This window comes from Rhamphochromis longiceps, linkage group LG4 (assembly GCF_057381845.1).
Source record: "Rhamphochromis longiceps isolate RC_006_pf linkage group LG4, R_longiceps_female_GT1.1, whole genome shotgun sequence".
Lineage (NCBI taxonomy): Eukaryota > Metazoa > Chordata > Actinopteri > Cichliformes > Cichlidae > Rhamphochromis > Rhamphochromis longiceps.
The window spans coordinates 33,171,455-33,191,444 of NC_140560.1; the positions used below are offsets into that span (position 1 = coordinate 33,171,455).

General features: G+C 39.4%; 2 protein-coding genes and 1 long non-coding RNA gene across 7 annotated transcripts; 1 reads left to right on the top strand and 2 right to left on the bottom strand.

The window, feature by feature from the left end:
• Positions 1 to 54: 54 nt before the first annotated feature.
• LOC146672117 (perforin-1-like) lies at positions 55 to 6,629 on the bottom strand. Of its 3 annotated transcripts, XM_085405289.1 has the most exons (7): positions 6,536 to 6,629; positions 5,851 to 5,962; positions 2,412 to 2,963; positions 2,186 to 2,324; positions 1,876 to 2,087; positions 646 to 1,543; positions 55 to 553 (listed from the first exon to the last, which is right to left on the bottom strand). In XM_085405289.1, the coding sequence occupies exons 1-6, from the start codon at positions 6,627 to 6,629 to the stop codon at positions 664 to 666; spliced, it is 1,989 nt and encodes a 662-aa protein (XP_085261415.1). In that variant the 3' UTR covers positions 55 to 553; positions 646 to 663. The 3 variants fall into 3 exon arrangements, with proteins under 3 accessions (XP_085261415.1, XP_085261414.1, XP_085261413.1); XM_085405288.1 differs by lacking the exon at positions 5,851 to 5,962 and having other exon boundaries at positions 6,536 to 6,568; XM_085405287.1 differs by lacking the exon at positions 6,536 to 6,629 and having other exon boundaries at positions 5,843 to 5,964.
• A 511-nt stretch (positions 6,630 to 7,140) lies between these two features.
• On the bottom strand, positions 7,141 to 10,509 carry LOC146672118 (perforin-1-like). The gene is made up of 5 exons (XM_085405290.1): positions 10,456 to 10,509; positions 9,555 to 10,137; positions 9,321 to 9,459; positions 9,011 to 9,222; positions 7,141 to 8,793 (listed from the first exon to the last, which is right to left on the bottom strand). Exons 1-5 carry the CDS (start codon positions 10,463 to 10,465, stop codon positions 7,911 to 7,913), a joined length of 1,827 nt encoding a protein of 608 aa, XP_085261416.1. The 5' UTR covers positions 10,466 to 10,509; the 3' UTR covers positions 7,141 to 7,910.
• Positions 10,510 to 15,190: 4,681 nt separating this feature from the next.
• LOC146672119 (uncharacterized) lies at positions 15,191 to 18,800 on the top strand. 3 transcript variants are annotated; one of them, XR_014911533.1, is made up of 6 exons: positions 15,191 to 15,233; positions 15,355 to 15,486; positions 15,901 to 15,964; positions 16,323 to 16,475; positions 16,843 to 16,933; positions 17,528 to 18,800. It is a non-coding gene; the product is annotated as an uncharacterized LOC146672119 (long non-coding RNA). The 3 variants fall into 3 exon arrangements; XR_014911534.1 differs by having other exon boundaries at positions 15,929 to 15,964; XR_014911532.1 differs by lacking the exons at positions 15,191 to 15,233; positions 15,355 to 15,486 and having other exon boundaries at positions 15,703 to 15,964; positions 17,528 to 18,798.
• The last annotated feature ends 1,190 nt before the right edge of the window (positions 18,801 to 19,990 follow it).

Here is a 19,990-nt window from a genome sequence, read left to right on the forward strand (position 1 = left end):
AGGGTGAAATATCGACAAGAACAAAGTGTTCAGATATTATATGTTTATTGTGCATAATAAAGCTCCATTTATAGTGAGAATAAAACACATATGGTATATTGGAACATTGTGCAAATACTTGAACTGACACATAAACTGCTTCAAAATGAATGCAGTAAAATTCATTTTGCTAACGATGTAGGTAAAATCATAATTAATGAGGGATAATAACATTATAAATTAAGGTTGAGCCGGATTAGCAGAAACTTTTATATGATCTACAACAGACATGGCCACATAATGTCTTCATATCTAACTGGCTTTAGGGAATACAATGCATACATCCATAAACAAACACAAAATATTTATTAAATGTATTTGAATATATTAATCCAGTTTTCTGACATCTTGAACATTAAAACATTGCACAAATGATCCTATATGGAGAAATATTAGTGACGGATAAGGTATAGTCTAGAAATTGCAAGATGAAAGCAAAGAACGAATCCTTCACGTCGAAGCCGAGTCTCTTCTGGTTAGGTTTTCAAGTGAATCCTGAGATCTGTTTTCAGTCCTGAAAAACAGACAAACAGATAAATAACCAAACAAATCAATACATCACCCCCTTTGGCCCAGGTAGAAATAATCTTCCCTTTTAAGTCTTACCAAATTCGTAAGTGCGTGTTATTTTATGCCATACGTGAAGCTCTTGCGAGCAAAACTCTGGTTTTTCCATGAGCTTGATTTGTCCACAAACACGCCCATTTTTGACAGGATGGCCGGTGGAATAGGATGAGTGTTGCGTGACACATACAGCTTTTTCAGACTTGGATTAATAGGAGTGGGTTTATATTCCGTGCATGACTTTCCAGTCAGACTCGGAGCACATTGCACTTCCACTTTGTAGAACAGCTGGCCGTGCTGCAGAGGACAGAGATCGGTTGTAACTCCAGAAGTCAAAAGTGGCTCACATTCTCCCAACAGGTCATCGTCCCACTTGCTGTCCTCGTCCCAGACTTCAAATCTGAATTTGGTAATTGATGAGACATCCTGCGTGCCCAGGTCGATGACAGTGGCCCAGTGTGGGTTGTTGTTGTTATAAATGACAGGAGTACGCTGAGCCACTGTTCCAGCAAAGTGCACCTTCACATAGCCATCTGTAGCTGTGGTATGGTCCCCCCACAGATCAGTGGCCCGCTGTACTGTTATGATGACCCGTGCCATACCTTTACGAGCTGGGCAGCAGTCTTGGTTCACGGCGGGGTCATTGTGGCACTGGCAGACGCAGGAATCCCTCGAGTCACTCTTAATCCCAGCCTGACAGCGAGCGCTGCAGTTTCTCCACAGGCCTTTCTCCAGGATGTAATGGCTAATGGCAGAGCGCAGGTTTTTCCGGGCTTTGGCTGTGGCAGGAAGCAACTCATGAAGGGAATTTAAGGAGTATGAAATGATATCTGGATTTTTTGGTAGGGTTTCCAGCCATTCCTTGTAGGCAGCTGGATTTTTTTCCGCAGAGAAGAGAAGGTCTGTGTCTGTGGTATGCCCACCTTTTATATCTGTAAACCTGCAAAAGAGGGGACTATTTCAAACAGATGTGCCGAAATATTAGCTGAAAATATTAGCGTGAGTTGTTAAAGGGTGAAAACAGATAAAACATTTCAGGTAAAGTGAAATCATGTAGTTTAAAATAGACATGAATGTGACTGAAAGTAGCCTGGCCAAGCTGGACAATGCAACATCACATAACCTCAGGAACGACTAAACAAAGCACTGGAGGTGTTCACTCGAGCTCCCGCCTTTCCCATTACTTGTCTCAATCCAATCAGTCATTGATGGGGGGGAATATTGGACAGGACGTTTTGATGTTGTTGTTGATCAGTGTGTAATGTTCTCTACCTGTCATTGAAGAGGTCGGAGAAAGAGTTCTTATTTTCCAACTTCTCTGAAGCTTTCTGGCAGTGTTTTGTTTCGGCTTTTATTGTAGCTTTAATGCTCGCAGACGCCTCAGCTTCCAGACACAGCTCCACCTCCTCCAAGCTGAGTCCCTGCAGGCTGGCCTGACACTGCTTGATGCTGGTCACAGAGTCAATACTTCCTCCGAGCTTTACCTGGGATGATACATGAAAGACATATAAAGAAAAGTTTACTTCCTTTTACAATGCCAACTTTTATTGATTAGATACTGTGTTTACATATTTTCCTTTACCTTTGTGATGTAATGGGTACCGAAGTTGTCAATCAGTTTGTAAAATCGTTGTTTGAATTCTGGGGCGTAATATTTGGGAAGATCTTTCACTGCTTTCCGAAATTCTGTGTGCAGCTTTGGAGTATTTGACACTCGGTAGCTTGTTCACAGAGAGAAAAGACAGAAAGAGTATAAAACAAGCGTGTGACACTATCGCATTTATTTCATAAAGGGTGGAGTTCCTTACCTGTAGTACTCACACGACACACTCTGGCTAGTGAAGCTGAATTTGTCACTCTTTGTTTTCTCCATGGAGTACTCTGCCAGTTTAGAATTGGTACCAGCCAGCATAACAGAGCCACTTTTGTCATTTATTTCAACTTCTAGATCGGTCTTCCAGTTGTTTTCAACAGAGGAGACGCTGGAACTGACAAGAGACTCGCTGGATTTGTGAAGTTTAGTGGAAACTTTGGCGCTGCAGGACTGCTTTGCCCTCCAGTCCACCACTGTCAGGGGTAGCTTTTGCTTTATGTTCTCAAGATAAGGGTTGGTACACAGCATGCATGTTTTATCTTTGCGTTTCCACACATTCATGTTGAGCACGAAGGCCCCTTTACGTTCCATTTTGGTGATGTCGAAGCCTTCTCCGGCCAAATTGATGCCCGGAGCAAATTCTGCATCGGCGCACTGTTTCGGTGTCCCTTCTGTGCACGACTGAAACGTGCAGTGAGGGAGGGACAGCAGGAGGCCAGCACAGATCCAGATGTTCACCTGAAACATGTTGCTGCTGATGTGGACGCTAAAAACAAACAAACAAATGAAGGTTTTCAGTTAAATAGAAACAAGTATGTTTATTAGTACACAAAGAGTTCCTTCCAGTTTTTAAATTCTAAACGAGACCTGACACGATATCAAATCTTCGCTTAAAGAAAATGAACACTAACAATGTAACTGCAATAAAACAGCACATGCAAATTAATGATAAATTCAAGAAATATTTTTCAAGACAGAGCATGAAAAATTTGTCTTACATCTTCCGTTTTTGAAAAATTAACTAAACTTAAAATGCAAGTGCAGAGAAAAGAACAGCTACACTGACAAGATATCGAGTTTTCCATTTTTAAACCAGAAGAACTCTGAGACTGCAAACCTCCTCACTCTCTAGGCAGTATTTATTCTTTACGCTCACTGAGTCACAGCAGCAGTTGGGGAAACCTTGACTGAAACTCTCCGAATCAATCCAGAGCTTTCAGTCTCTCTAAAAATCCTGAATCAGAGACTCCTGTTTGTACACTGTTTAATCCCCAATATTTCAGTCAAGATAAACATCTATCATCTATAATAATGCGTGAGCCCTCTTCAGATGTGTAATTGTGCATTCGGTCACTTCTCTAAGGCCTTTTTAAAGTATTTCAAAGCTGATTTTTTTTTATAGCTTAGGACTACAACAGCATTTGTTGTTGAAAAGTTCCAGTCAGGTTTTTCTCCTACATAAAGCATATTTGGTGGCTTCAGACAAGATAGCGTTATTTTAATGTTGCTGGATGTTACTGGTGCTTTAGTAGTCTGCAGAGCCCTGTGGTTTAAAATCTTATCATCAAAGTGGATCAGTTTCACTTCTGACTGATTATATTACATCTTGCTTTGAGACTTCTTTTTTGTGGTGTACCTCAAAGCTCTATTTAAGTAAGGACCAATTGTTTTATTTCAGTACACTTCGACTTGCATTTAGTTTTAGAAAGTACTAAATATATAAATAAGGCTGGTACGTTTGTAACAAGGTCAGCTATGATGTTTTTTGGGGGTTGTTATTTTGGGGGGTAATATAAAACTTTTGATCTTTTAAGAGAAAACTAAGGATATAGATCTGACTTTGGCTCCAAAGATGTTAAATTTCAGAGCACTGAAAGTTTCCTTTAGCTAACTGAGAATGAAAGAACCCTTTTCATATTAGTCGGCCTCTCGGGTTTTGTGAGTAGTCCAACCAACATTTCCAGCATTTTAAAATGTTTCTTCACAATTGACTGGGAGTCAGCCTAAGATTATTTTGAAATAACACTTTTAAAAACTAATTGTTGTGTTGCTTGAGGTTTGCTAAGAGCCGATCCTGATTTTATTATTATCGTGTTTTTTTTTTAATACACATGGAACAACATTGATCGGCACAAGTATGTTCTATCCCAAAACTTTTTTGATGTTCTGGGCAAATTCTCCTGCAAAAATATAGAGAACTGTGTAAAAGTCTTAAGCGTTCTATATATTTTCTGTCCCTCTCTCCTGTTCGTCATGTGGTTAGCTCTCGCATTACAAATTCCTCTGTTAAATTTCTGATGCTTTCAAGTTAGTTTTACCTCATTATAACGATGTGGATTTACTAACAAATCTTTTTAAGAACTCTTGTCTCTCTACTTTAGACAATGTTTGTCCTGTGAAACCAGATTAGCTCCTCTTTCTAAGCCGTCCCCCTGGATAAATGACAACATTTGCTGTTTAAAGCGTTCCTGCCGCAAAGTTGAGCAACTATGGAGGAAAACACTCCTCTCTTTCACGTAAAGGACCTTTTAGTTGCATTTAACACTTCAGTTCGTGATGCGCGGGCTGCCTATTTCTCAGACCTAGTATCAACGAGCAGAGGTAACCCCAAGGTACTTTTTGACACCATTAGTGATATTGTTGCTCCTGCTCCACCTGCTGTTTCAATTACTTCGAATTACCTCGAATGAAGATTGTGAAAATTTTCTTTCTTTCTTTGTTGAAAAAGTTCATAATGTCTGTCTTGTCTGCCCCAACTCCACCTAGGCCTGTTCTTTTAGAAAGATTCTTACCTGCGTCCTTATCTCAGCTGCTCAAATGAGTTAATTCGATGAAAGCGTCCTCCTGCTCTCTTGATATTTTAGCTGGATCTTTGTTTAAAAATGTCTTTCAGTCTGTCGGTCCCTCTGTGCTTACAATTATCAATACCTCATTGGTTTCTGGTGAGGTCCCTGGTTATTGGTTCAAAAAAACCTAAGCTTGAACCTTGGTGACTCAGCTCTGACTTTGGACACTCATGCTAATTTGTTGGTTCGCTCCAGTTTTTAACATTTAAAAATATTGCTAAGCTGAGTCCCATTGTATCACGCTCAGAACTAGAAATGGTCATCCATGCATTTGTCTCATCTCGTTTGGATTATTGTAATTCTTTGTCCACGTGTTCATGTAAAGCCTCTGTGGATCATCTGCAGGTTGTTCAGAACGCTGCCGCAAAGCTTCTGACCAAGTCTTCTAAATACTCTCACGCTACACCTCTGCTGATCCAGTTGCACTGGCTCCCCGTAAAATTGACTTTGACATTCAGGGCTCTGCATGGACCTGCACCAACCTATATCAGAGATCTTTTACATCCGTACATCCCCAGCAGGTCCCTGAGGTCAAGTGATCAGGGCTTGCTGGTTGTCCAACATACGAGGCTGAAAACGAACGGCGATAGAGCGTTTGTAACTGAGGCCCCCAGACTCTGGAACTCCCTTCCTTTGAGCCTGAGATCTGTGGACTCAGTGGTTTCATTTAAAAAACAGCTTAAAACTCAGCTTTTTAAACTTGCTTTTGGTTGATTTTTACTTTTATATTTCAGCTTTTCTGTGAAGCACTTTGTGATTTTTATTTTGAAAGGTGCTATACAAATAAAATGTTACTTACCTACTTACAAGGAGCTAAATATACAGTTCTTCAGGCTTTCTGAAGGTCTTTCAAAGGTTTTCTTTGGACACTTGTTGCTTTCACAGTGGTTTTCAATCAGTCCTTGTACCCCACCAGCTCCTAAGGAATATTTTTTTATTGCAACATCTGTTTTTGTCTTAAGTACTGCATTTCCATGTATGTCTGCACGTACTTCAGTTTCATCTACTTATTATTTTCACAGCAAACTATAAAGAGGGGTCGGCCAAGACTTTTGCACAGTCAGACTGCAGACGTGATCAGACGTTATCTGTTGTGGCTCTTCCACCTTGTGGCATCCTCCTTACCCTTTGATCTTTTTTTTTACTGCATTGGATTTTTTAATAACCAGAATTATTGTATTTTTTCCTCATTAAAGAGCTTTTGAGTCTCCAAACCTTCTATGACGACTGTGGTTTAGCACTTTTTGCGCTTAAACGAGCTCCGTGTTGCAATGGACTTGAGTTACACATAGCAACTCGCTGAACATTTAAATGCATTGCTTTCAAAGATGCAATATGACTAAACTCTACCACACGATTACTTCTGCTGCAGAACGCAGAATGATATGACCCCCCCCCCCCCCCACCACCACACACACAAATACACATATTGCTGCGTACATTCAGTGAAGAAAAAGATCATATCGATGTAAGCACATAAGCAAAGACTCACCTTCAGCTTGATGGTTCACAGTGCAACTGTGAAACTGACAGCAGTTAGCAGGAATACCAGTGCTTAATGTATAAGAGTCACAAAAGCAGGGCATGGGGGTGGGGTGAGGGGGTGTGGTATGAAGTGACAGTGGTCTTTAAAAGAACAGAGAGGAAACAAACAGTGCTTTAATAGCTCTATCGGTCTTCAGCTTACCAAGCACAAGGGGGAGGAGACGATGGTCTACAGACACACTTGCACAAGTAGTGACAACATAAAAGCTCGACTGGCTTTCCAGTCAGTGAGGAACCAGAGACCACAAACCTATCATTTCTCTGAAGTGGTGGGAGGGAGTGGTGGGTTCCTGAGAACCAAGGTTTCTTTACTTTGTACAAGTGGCGTGGTCTCACAAAAGCTTATTACAGGAAACAGTTTAAGCAGCAAATACTGACAAAGAAACACACATAATCTGTAGAAAGAGAAAATGAGGCCTCATACAGCATAAGAGTATTTTGAAAAGACATTTTATTTTGCAGTAATTAAAAAAAGTAAATCTAAGTTGCACAAATATAAAAAAGAACAACTATTAAACAAAGGAAACCTATGAAATTCAACAGCACTGCATGAAAAATATCTAACTGTGAATCCTTTTCATTCTCTCACTACCTTAAGGAATGGGAGTCACGCTATAAAAATGGCCGACAAAGCAACTAAAATGAATAAAACAGGCTAGCGCGTGTTATAAGTGCCTCTACATAAGAAATAAAAATGAACACTTGCTAAAATAATGCATATATATGATTTTTAATTAAGCTTGGATTTCAGCTTTAATATGATCAGCTGCAGTGATCATAATGAGATAGCTCATGCTTTATTACCAGTGGGCAGAAGTATAACCTTTACTTTGAAATGCTAAAGATGTTGTCACAGACATATTCACTGAAAACTAAAGATATAAAATATGTTTTCTGATCTTTTGTTCAGCCAGTTCTTTCTTCACAGATGTATTTGTTTTCTTTTATCATCAGTTGATAGTTTCATATATGAGTTGGTGGGGTTGTGCTAATTGGTGATTCTAAATTGCACATAGGCATGAATGTGAATGCAAATGGCTCTGTGAAAGACTGGCGACCTGTCCAGGGTGTAACATGCATCTTACTCTAAACCAGCTGGGATAGGCTCCAGCAGCCATGGATGAATGGATGGATTATCAATAGATATTTAATATGGAATACATTGTTCACGATAAATTTTTCTTTCTTTCCAAAGCTTCAATAGAGTCTCATCCAGGGCCAAGAATCTATAGTTTTTTAATTATTGTTATCATCAATATTGTGATATGTGGTTTAAACTAACATAAATAGAAATTTGCTGATACCTTATAGTCTTCATCACATCACACTATTATTATATCATACTTGGGACTCTCGGTAGTAATGCTCTGATTTTTCCATGAACTTGATTGGTCCACAAACACACCCATCTCTGACAGGATGGCCTCTGGAATAGGACGAGCATGACGGGACACATAGAACTTCTTCAGACTTGAATTCATAGGTGAAGGTTTATAGTCCGTGCACGACTTTCCGCTCAGACTTGGAGCGCACTGCACATCCACTTTGTAGAACAGTTGGCCGTGGTTCAGATTACAGAGATCCGCTTTAACTCCAGCAGTCAGAAGTGGCTCACATGCTCCTAATAGGTCATCATCCCACTTGTTGTCCTCATCCCAAACTTCAAATCTCAGTTTAGCTGATGAAATATCCTCTGAGCCCAGGTCGACGACCATGCCCCAGTGTGGGTTGTTGTTGTTATAAATGACAGGAGAACGCCGGACTTCCTTTTTGTTGAAAATCACCTTCACGTATCCATCTGTAGCTGTGAAGTAGTCCCCCCACAGACCAGAGGCCCGCTGTATTGTTATGATGACCCGTGCCATTCCCTTACGAGCTGGGCAGCAATCTTGGTTCACGGCAGGGTCATTGTGGCACTGGCAGATGCAGGGATCCTGTGAGTTGGTTCTAATTCCAGCCTTACAACGATCAGTGCAGTTTCTCCACAGGCCTTTCTCCAGGATGTAATGGCTAATGGCAGAGCGCAGGTTTTTTCTGACTTTGTTCGTGCTAGGTAGTAACTCATGCAGAGAGTCCAGGGAATATGACACGATGTCTGGGTTTTGTGGTAATGTGCTCAGCCATCCCTTGTAGGCTTCTGGATTTTTGTCCGCAGAGAAGAGAAGGTCTGGCTCTGTGGTATGACCACCTTTTATTTCTGTGAACCTGTGGAGGACAGAGTTGCTTGAACAGCTGCGACAGAAAGAAATCATAACAACTCTGGAGGAGTCAGTCTTTAAAGAGTTTAACTCTGAAGCCACCAGAAACAAGGCATAATATAGCTGTTAATTATTATGGTTTAGATATGGAAGAACAAGTCTGACACCTCGCTGGGGTTAGAAGAGATAACAAATCAGAAATATCTGAGAAAACTTTTACATACCTGTCATTGAAGAGGCTGGAGAAGGCAGACTTACTGTCTGTCTGCTGTATATCCTTTTTGCAGTGTTTTGTTTGAGTACTTATTGTAGCTTTAATACTTGCAGATGCTTCAACTTCGAGGCACATCTGCACTTCCTCGGCACTGAGCCCCTTAAGGCTGGCCTGGCACTGTCTGATGCTGGTGACAGACTCGATACTTCCCCCCAGTTTCACCTGGAATCAAATAATCCAACACAATTTGCATGTGTTACTCAGAAATGACTGACACAATTTTGCTGTGTTTCAGGTGCACTGTTGTTATTGTGGTTCACCTTGGTGATGTAGTGGGTCCCAAAGTCATCAATGAGTTTGTAAAACTGTTGTTTGGTTTCTGCGCTGTAGGTTTTGGGAAGTTTTTTCAGAGCTTTGCGAAATTCTCTGTGCAGCTTTGGAGCACTGGACACTCTGTAGCTGATTTCAGAACAACAATTAAACATCAGAATTGCATTTCAGCATTTTTATCTTGATAACAAAGAGACAGCGCATCAGAGTACTCGTATTCTTACCTGTAGTACTCGCAGGACATGCTGTGGCTTGCGAAGCTGTACTTGTCATTCTTGGTTTTCTCCATGGAGTAACTCGAGAGATGAGAATTGGTACCAGCCAGCATCAGTGATGCACCTTTATTCCCCACTTGAAGATCTAGATTCACCTTCCAGTCGTTTTCAACAGAGGAGACACTGGAACTGACAAGAGACTCGCTGGATTTGTGAAGTTTGGTGGAAACTTTCGCGCTGCAGGACTGCTTTGCCCTCCAGTCCACCACTGTCAGGGGTAGCTTTTGCTTTTTGTTCTCCAGGAAAGGGTTGGCACACAGCATGCATGTTTTATCTTTACGTTTCCACTGATTCATGTCGAGCACAAAGGCTCCTTTACGTTCCATTTTGGTGATATCAAAGCCCTCCCCGGCCAAATTGGCTCCCGGAGCAAATTCTGCATCGGCGCACTGTTTTGGTGTCCCGTCTGTGCACGACTGATACGTGCAGTGAGGGAGGGACAGCAGGAGGCCAGCACAGATCCAGATGTTTACAAGAAACATGTTGTTACTGAGCTGGAAATATTCATTTAATGAGCCTGTGTCATTGAAAGCTGAAAAGGAAAAAAAAAATCAAGGTAAAAAAACAGACAAGTGAAACGGTTTTAAGCAATGGTAGAAAAGAAGATCTGAAGGCCATTTCTAACATCTTAAATCATCATACTTGTTTTCACAAGTCCATCATGGTTTTCAGCTTTGAAATTAAACACTTGAATATTTACTTCTTTTTATTTTGAATACGTTCTTCTACCTTATTTAGCACAATATTGCATTTTAATTAACTTCATTTATAGCCCACATAAGATGATGTCTTCTCAAAACAGTTAACTTTATGACTCAAACCAGTCAGCTCTTCAGTTGAGGCTACTCACCTTGTCTCATGTGTTTTCGCTGCACGCCAGCATCAGACTGAGAGCATCAGTGCCAGAATGTCGCCTTATAAAGACAAAGAAAAAAGGCTGAACATAACTGATGGTGTTACTTTGTGAGAAAAAACAAATACAAGTAGGGGGGGTTTAGACTGGTCTAACAGTTGCCACAAAATGAACCTGTTATTTTTCTCATGTGGTTGTGGACACCGATCAAAGGTGAGAAGAAAACATTGTATCTGTTGCAACTCTTTTAACAGTTAACGGCTTTAAAACTAACACCAGCTCCTCAGAATGGAGAAAGGTGGGTTTGGGGCTGTGATATGAACTGAGTTAAAGAGTCTAGCTGATGAAGGTGTAATTATAATGAGTTCCAAAGATGAGGTGCAGCACAGCTTAAGGCTCGGGCACTGACAGTGTCAAGTTTGAAGTGAGGCGTCAGGAAAGCAGATGAACCTGAGTGAAAGGCAGAGGAAGGGGTGCAGGGTTGAAGGAGGTTTAAAAGACATGGGGGTGCCAAGTCAGTGAGAGGTTTCAAGTCACACTGGGCAACAGTCTTGGTGCCACGTTGAGTGGAAGCTGGATGAGAATGGGAGTAATATTGTCTGTAGTCTTGGTTTGAGTGATGACGCTTGCTGCAGAGTTCTGTACCATGCGGAGCAAACTATGGCGTTATTTTGGGAGGCCAGAGAGAATGGCATTCCAGTATTCCAAAGAACAGGTGATCAAAGCATGAACTAGAAAGGAAAAGGATGAAGTCCTGAAAAGTTACAAAGATGGAGAGATCTCACTGATAGAGAGTATTCTCCAAAATGACTCAAAGACTTCTGACACTATGTGAATTTTGTACCTGATATCCATCTATAGAACACTATAGAACTTCACTTTTATTGCCAGTGGAATTTTAGCTGATTGACTGTGACCCCACTGATGATGGCCTGTAGGAAGGAGGTGAGGACAGGAGGGGGAAGTTCTGGGTTTAGTAGAATAGTACATTTGTGTGTCGTCTGCATAAAAATGTATACCAAAATGATGGACGACATCCTTTTGGTATACGTTTTTCTGTCAGTTTTCTGTCAGACAGGTAGGATGTAAACCACTTTAAGTGCTGTGTACTTATTTTCAGATGTTCTAACTAAAGAGCTTCAGTGCTGCTTGTCAAAACCAGCACTGAAGTCAAGAACGATGAAGATGGTGAGAAAGCCAGCATTGAATGTGAGCTGGAGGTCACTGGTGATTTTAACAGGAGCTGGTTCAGTACTGTGTCGAGAATGGAAACCAGACTGAAATGACTCATAAAGGTTTACTACTGATGCTACTGTATGTTCCAGAACGTTAAAGAAAAATGGGAGGTTGGAAATGGGTCGATAGTTGGTTAGGTTCAATTTTTGTAGTTATGATCGGTTACAGTGTAGGAAGATAGTCTTTGATCAAGGCAGTTGGAAGGGCATCCAGTCAGCACTCTGGACAGGTTGCCAGTTTGTTGAAGGGCTAACGCACGGACAGAAAACCATTCATACTCACATTCGTACCCACGGCCAAATTTGAATGACCAGTTAACCTAATACATGCATGGGTTCGGACTGTGGGAGGATGCCAGAGCACCCGCACAGGTGGGGAAAACACAGAAAGCCCCCATCCAGTCAATGGATTCGAACCCAGAGTCTTGTTGCAGTGGTGCTAACCAATATAACACCATGCCTCACATGTATTTGTAAGAACGAATAAATTATTACTATTCTCAACTCTAGACCAGGAATTTTACACTAAGAAACCAGCTTCAGTCTTCCGATGATATGTCGAATGTTTTTTCCGTATAACGGAATTTGTTTCCTCATACCTAGATTTATTATGATTAAAATAAATCATAATACTATTAATACCACGTCAGTAGGAATAAGAGGAACTTACTTTTTCATTATTACAGTCTTTATTTACGACAACTTATTTGCATATCCCACAATCAGAAAGAGAAAAATCAGAAAGATATATATTTTTAAATATTTCTTACTAGTGGGATCTCAAAAAAATATAAAAATAATTTGTAAATCTGTATTCAGGTTAAGAATATATTATTTTTTTAATCTACTGAAGGTAGTTCAATGAAGCAGAAAAGAACCAAAAGTTAAAAATCTGATTCTAATTTGAAACCAAAAATATTTTAAGATCAGATTTGTACCATAAAAACCATCTTTCCTTCTATCTTTGCTTTTCAAATAAAGTCAGTTGAATCATGAAAAGTGCTTCTGCAGAATTTCAGTAGCCCCAGATTTTCAGGCTCACTAATTTGGTCAGTAGCCTCAATGCATACTCTAAAGTCGAGACTACTCACCTTCTCTTGTGTACTCTTGCTTCACACCTGCATCAGACTGTGAGCATCAGTATCAGTGTACTGTGTTTTAAAGACAAACAAGAATGATTGAACATAACTAATGGGTTCGTGTTGTGGAAAAAAAAGTAGGGGGCTGGTTTAACAGTTTGTGACCACAAACTAAACCTGCTATTTGTCTCGTGTGCTTGTGAACAACGGGCACAGGTGTGAAAATATTATGCTTTATTTCTTGCAACTGTTTTCCCATGTACAAAATGTTTCTCAAACCAGTATCTGATTGATATTAACTGAGAATAAGTTGGATGCAAGGTAATAGAAAACAGAATAAAATCAGTGTGAAGGTCAAGTGTTAAACAGATGTTCAGACAGAAGCGGAACTGGGTGAAACATAAAGAATTGTAATTAATAAGTCATATTGTTTCTCTCAATTCTGCATTTCGTCAGAAAAGAGTCATTGTGAAACCTGGACCACATGATTAACATCGCATGTGGCCTTCACAGAGGTGGGGTTGTAGTTGCTACATGCCACAAGGTGGTCACAGTAGAGTGGGTTGAGAGGTAAGGGGTGGTGTAAATTGTTCAGATCTTCCACGGTTCTCGATCATGAGGGCTTTACAGGACGTCACCTGCTCCTGAGAACTCAAAGTATATCCTTTAATTTTGTGCAGTAATAATAGCAAAGTTGGCCCAATGATGACAGTAGGCTGGAGGCTATCCCAGCTGTCAAAAGGCAGGATACGGCCTGGAGAGGTTGTGAGTTTGCTGCAGACAGAAAACTATTCACACCTTCGGTGGCTGTACTCAGGGGGTAGAGTAAGTCAACAGCAGGCCTAACTATCAGAAGGCTGGTCCCTGGCTGCTCCAGTCTGCATGTCAAATATCCTTGGGCAAGACATTAACCCCAGATTACCGTCTGATAATTCCATCAGAGTATGAATGCGTGTTATTGTTAGATCAAAAGCACTTAAGCGTATAGGAAAAAAAGTGCTTGCATGAATGGGTGAATGAGGCATATTGTATAAAGCCATGTTCCACAATTCTCGAGAAAGTAAAGTTATCTTTCCTACTGACACAGTAATACCTATTTTCATTTTTTTTTCACAAAGTTTGTTCTACATTCTAAAATACAAGGTTGTATAACCTACTGATGATAATTATCTACATTATTTTATATTATTCTAGAATTATGCATCAGCAAACTGAGCATCATAATGTGGCATAATGGGGCAGAAGGGTGACTGAAGTGACATTGGAGATGGCATGTTTGTTGGTGCTTAAATATCCTTGAAACCCTTGGTGATGCCACAAGTCAAAAGAGATCTTTCAACAGATAGAAAGGTAAAAGTAACTTAAACACTGACTTGTTGCAATGAAGGTATGCAGAAGATAATCTATGATCTTTCAAGATCATCTGCTAACTAAGAACAGGAATCTGAGGCTACAATTCATACAGGCTAACCTCCTGCTGATGGTGTAATATCAGGATATTTTCTTGGCACACTCCAGGCACTCATCTCAAACAGGTTCCTCAAACAAGACAATGAGTTCATTGAACTGAAATGGCATCGATAGTCAGCATATTTCAATCCAAAAGAAGACCTTTGGAATGTGGTGGAATGGGAAATTTGCATCATTAATCTGCCTTTGACAAATTTGAAAAATTGTGCCAGAGGTGGGACCAAGTCATTGTTTTGCAAGTCTCAAGTAAGTCTCAAGTCTTTATCCTCAAGTCTCAAGTCAAGTCTCAAGTAATGTCAGGCAAGTCAGAGTTGAGTCTCAAGTCACTGGTGTAAAAGTCCGAGTCAAGTCACAAGTCTGAAACTTTGAATTTCAAGTCCTTTCCAGTCTTTAAAAAAAAAACAAAAAACGAAAAAATAATGTTGCAGTTATATGCTAAATGTAAATATTAGACCATGTAATTTTTAAATCTGTGTTTTTCTCAACACATGACAAAATAGTGAACTTAGAAAATATACACAAATTGTGAAATTGCACCTCTTTAAAATGCAGCTCAATTAAACCTAGCTCCAAGAATAATTTTCACCGACAGTTCTGAGATAAGCTGCATGTTATTCTTGGATGCGGTTGTAGGACCGGCTTTAAAATCGCATGACAAAAATATCATACACATTAAAAAAAACTGTATCACCAACGTAGCCTGGACAACATTTGCTAGTTAGATGAAGTCAGCTATCTCATCGTAGCATATTTATATGCATATTTATAATCATACGGTTCTTGGAGTGAGCGCATACGATCATGAAGTTTAGTAACTTCAGGTCACTGCAACAAGCCCAGGTACAGTTTACCGACGGATGGGTAGTAGTAGTAGTGGGTAGTAGTGGGATGGGTAGTAGTGGAAATAATTTCTGGTACCCATCACAGAAATGTAGCAGTGACAACAATATTGTACACTGAAAAAAAGGGACTGGCCATCTCTTGGATTTATGTAAGCATCTTGCATGCATTTAACACAATTGCCTCATGTTTTAAAGTTAAATGTAACTATATAGTGTAAAAACTACATGATATGCAGAAAGGGTGTATTAAATTGTTCATATCATGTTCAGGTGACGTAAGTCAATAAGATAGCAACGTTAAATCTCGTGAAACCACGCGTGATTTCATCTCGCGGGCTTTGGATCGTGGTTTAAAAAAGGCATCCATCTCAGTCAAGTCGAGCAGCCAACTCTACGTTTTTGGTATGTCTTGATTTTTTGAATTCATTTTTACCATAATTCAGCCAAATGTAGTTAAACGTCTAGAGTGTCGCCATGTAACATGCTAAAAAAGAGCCGTTAGCTTATTTGCTGTTTTATCTGTTGTCAAAGAATTGGCGCTTTTTCATTTGAATTTGTCTTTGGCACAAGAGCCGTAATATCACATTAAACCTAATTACGAGGCACTCATAACATAATTTGGTTTTCTGTGTGAATAGATTTGTCAACTGACTCTTCAGTTACATTGTGTATTTACTGCACCGTGGTGTTAGTGAGATTTTGGACATTGAACAGCTTTAGCTAATATCATCAGCGGCATTATGCTAGCTTACATCCCTACCCCTCCTGCCCTCACCTGCTGTCCTTTTGTTTTTGTTTTTTTTGCTGCACATTGAGAGATGACCTCTATTCTGCATTTCACCAGGAGTCAGCTGATGGATTGTGGGTTCAAGGTGTTATGGTAAGAAAGTATATTCTATTTTCGTTTCTGTAACTTAATTATAATAGGTTTTTTATAATTATTAGGTGCATGCATACTCACCCTATTAATACAACCGAGAGATCCAAAATCTGCCATAGGTTTAACTTATACCTGTATGTATTGCCAGAAAGGTGATTACTGGACTCGCATTAATGCACACTTGAACTGAAATGAGGTTGTAACTTGTGGGTTGTTGGGTTGCAAATCAGAAACAAACATCTTTGGATTTTTTTTAATCCCATAAGATCTGGAAACACAGTTTTTATTCAACAAAACATTACTGATTAACCAAGCACAGTGCCTGCTGTTATTTCAAAATAATTTTATGTCATTTCAGATAAAATGCAGCATTCCAGTGCATCCCAACCATGCCTTTACAGTCAAGGTTTCTGACGGAGCTGAGTTTTTCTCTGACAGTCTGCTGAAAGTGTTTGCAAAGTGATCGGGGGAACAGGGCACAAAGCTAAAGGATGTAGCTGCCATAATGACAGTAAGAACTTTAAAATTCTTTAACTACAAAGTGTATATGTATTGCATTAGGTCAGTAAAAGATTTTTATGCTACATCCATTGAAACAGTCAACTATTACCTGTGAGTAATGATTCCACTAAAAGGATGCCATAATTTTCGTCATGCATTTACTGGCCCACTGAGAAAAAATTATCTTTTTTTTAAAAATAAATGTTCTGGAAACTATATATCCATAAAGTTGATGTCAAACAGGAACTTTTGATATTGCTTTGTAGATGCTGGTGTTGCATGTTGACTGGTTTAAAAAGTCAAGAGTTTTTGTCTGGGATCATTTTCTTCTGTGCTACTGAAAAGTTCACAAATCTCTGTTTTCTTTGTTATAATAGTCAAGGATGACATTAATGCTCGGAGTCCCTCATCAAAGTGCTCCGCATCTGTGTGAAAGACAATTGCAACATCTTGGTGCAGGAGTTCATGGTGAGTGTTTTATGAGTAGATTGTGGCTTTGCAACATTTAAAAATGCATTTAGTTATCCACTTGATCCTCATTGGACTGGTTAGGACCAGTAGTCCTCTTTAATAATTTGAAGTTCACATGAGGCCTGGTAGTGAACTCGGCCGCCGGCCCTTGAGGCCCCATCCCCACCCCTGTATTAGGGGTCACATCAGTGTGAAAAAACTTTAAATTTGTCATTCTAATGAACAAAGGAAAATCCCACCAATATTTATATTAGCTTTTGTTTGAAAAAATGACCAACTGACCAACAGCTAACCAAATTGTGGGGCTGAAAGTCTAAATTCTAACATCTTCTGAGTGACATAACCTGGATTTCTGATGGGCCAGTGTCTTTCTAACAAAAACTAATGTAAAGCATTTGAAATTATTATGTTTTTCACCCTCTCTTAGAAACTCTGTTAGACCATGAATGGCAGCATGGCAGGCCACTCTTTGGCTATAGCTATTTACTATGTTGCTTGCATTGGTTTAAATTACTCTAACATTAGAACTGGTAGATTCAAAAGAGATGAGTTTAAAAAGGAATCTTAAAGAAATGTTTTGTGTTTAACCAGGACTTGACTGAGGCCACTGCACAGATTGAGAAAACCACAATGAACATCTGTCTCCAGAGGATGCGGCAGGCAATGACTTTTCTGATGTTGTTCTTCAAGATCTGGATAACGTGACCTTTGCAGTAGCCATGCTGTTTGGACCTTTTTTATTCCTTCAACATGAGTTACCCATCACAACTCTGCTACACTTTTGAGGTGATTCAATGGGTGGTAATGGAGTTGGATGCAACTCAGCTCTCAAGAAAAGCTCACAACTAAGACAAAACTGCTCCTGCAACGAAGCTCACTGTTATGCATGTGAGGTGACCAGCTCTAGGTGAGAGGACATTTAAATCTCACACTTGTTCTGCTGCATTTTTGAAGCTCAATTCCAGGAACGGATCGCAGGGTTCATTTTTATATACTCTGCAACTGCCATGAGGACGAGCCGTTTTTTGTTGTTGTTTGTTTTTCCTTTTGCTCTGTACAAGTTCTGTTTGTCTGTTTGGCAGCATTTTTAAATTTCTCTTTGTATTTTTTCTTTCTTTTACTAGTGAAGAGATGTAGCGTGAACAGTTATGCAGTCTAAATATCCCATATGGGTCGTGTGAAATGGTATTTTCAGTTTCATTCAGTTGAAGTAAAGAACGTTGAATATTTCTAAGTGTGCTGTTTTGAACCAAGATGTCACAGTATGATCAGTGCTGTAATTTTTGACAGTCACTGTATCAATGTTATTTTTGCGTCTCTTGAATAAAGGTTTTGACCTGCAAGTGCTAATTTCTTTAGTTATTGGGGTAAAATGGGTAGTGTTAATAGGAAGGTGTTTGCCAATTCAGTAACCTAATTTAATGTTAATGGAAACTAACATTACCTCAAATTGTTTAGTCATAATTGTTGTTTAACTGAATCTTGACGTTAGAGGCCTTAAATAGAATGTTTTGTATTGTTCTTTCCCAACATTTTTCAAAAGAAACAGTCCAATTTCTTTGCTGTGATTGATTCCAGAGAACACGGAAGAACTGACATTATTTAACTGTTGATTTATATAGATTCAGTAGAGGAGTAATGTCAGTTTAATTCTTTACCTACTGTCAATGCAGTGAAATTAGACATTTTGTTTTGAAAGGTTACTGGTGGATGCCAGCAACCATCTTGGAAGAGAACAATACAATCTGTTATAAGGCCTCCATTTGAAAATTGTGTATTTGATACTAGAATATAATAGCAAAATGTAATTTGAAGATAACATGTAGTATTTAAGTGACCAAGTAGTATTGGGTAAAAGTTATTGAATCGTGTTGGGCTAACGTGAGAAAATTGTGAAGGATTAAAATTTTCCAAGAGCTCAAATTACTTCATCAAAACATGTTTAAGTCACATTTTATCAACACAAATTGCACAAGTTTATTGAACATGAATAAATTGTGTTAATTTAACTCAATTGTTTAAGTTGCTGCCAAAGCAAAACATCTGTGTGCAACAAATGTCCACCATTGAATTAAGTAAATCCAACAACATATTTTTTTCAGTGTATGCTGTAATCGTACTGGGCAATTAGTGATACAAAAAACAACTGTTTTATCCTGTGAATAAAAGTATATGTTTTTGTCAATGTACCATAATAACAGAAGCGAAACGCAATATTGTGTCAGGACAATTCACTATTTATGCACAATAAATAAAGGAGCATAGCGCGACAATTTCTGTTCAGCGCCAGACTTGCTTGTAACCTATATCACCAATTATGTTAAGAAAAATGACGCATTAACTACAACAGCAGACTGACCTTTGTGTAAATGCTTGGAGCAGACTAACCTGTGAGCTGGAGTGTTCTGGGACGTTATATTTGGTCTTTGAATGGCTGCAATCCAGTCGCCTCTTTGTTACTTCGGAAACATGGCTCGAACAATTTCTCTTCAACGACGTAATCCGATAACAACCGATCTCTTTACTCGTCGGCTTCCCGTGGCTGTCATGCGACCGGCTATTGCAGTTAATAATACAACAGCTTCTTGACATTTTTGTGTTTCTTTTTATCGCTGTATAACTGATTTTAATTGAAAGCCTGCGTGCGCTAGTACCGCTTGCCACGAGTTCCCAGAATCCTTTGCGGTTCTACCCGTGAATGACGTCACATTTTCAATCTCTATATAATATGCATGTTAAATTTTATATTTGGGGTAAAATATCAAGTCTTTTCAAGTAAACCGGTTCAAGTCCAATTCAAGTCCCAGGTCATTGGTGTAAAAGTCCAAGTCAAGTCACAAGTCTTAGAACATTTTTTCAAGTCAAGTCTAAAGTCATAAAATTAATGACTCGAGTCTGACTCGAGTCCAAGTCATGTGACTCGAGTCCACACCTCTGAATTGTGCCATAGTATTTCATCAGTATAGACCAAATCTCTAAGGAATGCGTCACATACTTTATTGAATCTTTGTTATCAACACAGCTCTGAAGGAAAAAAGGGGTCCAACCCCAAGC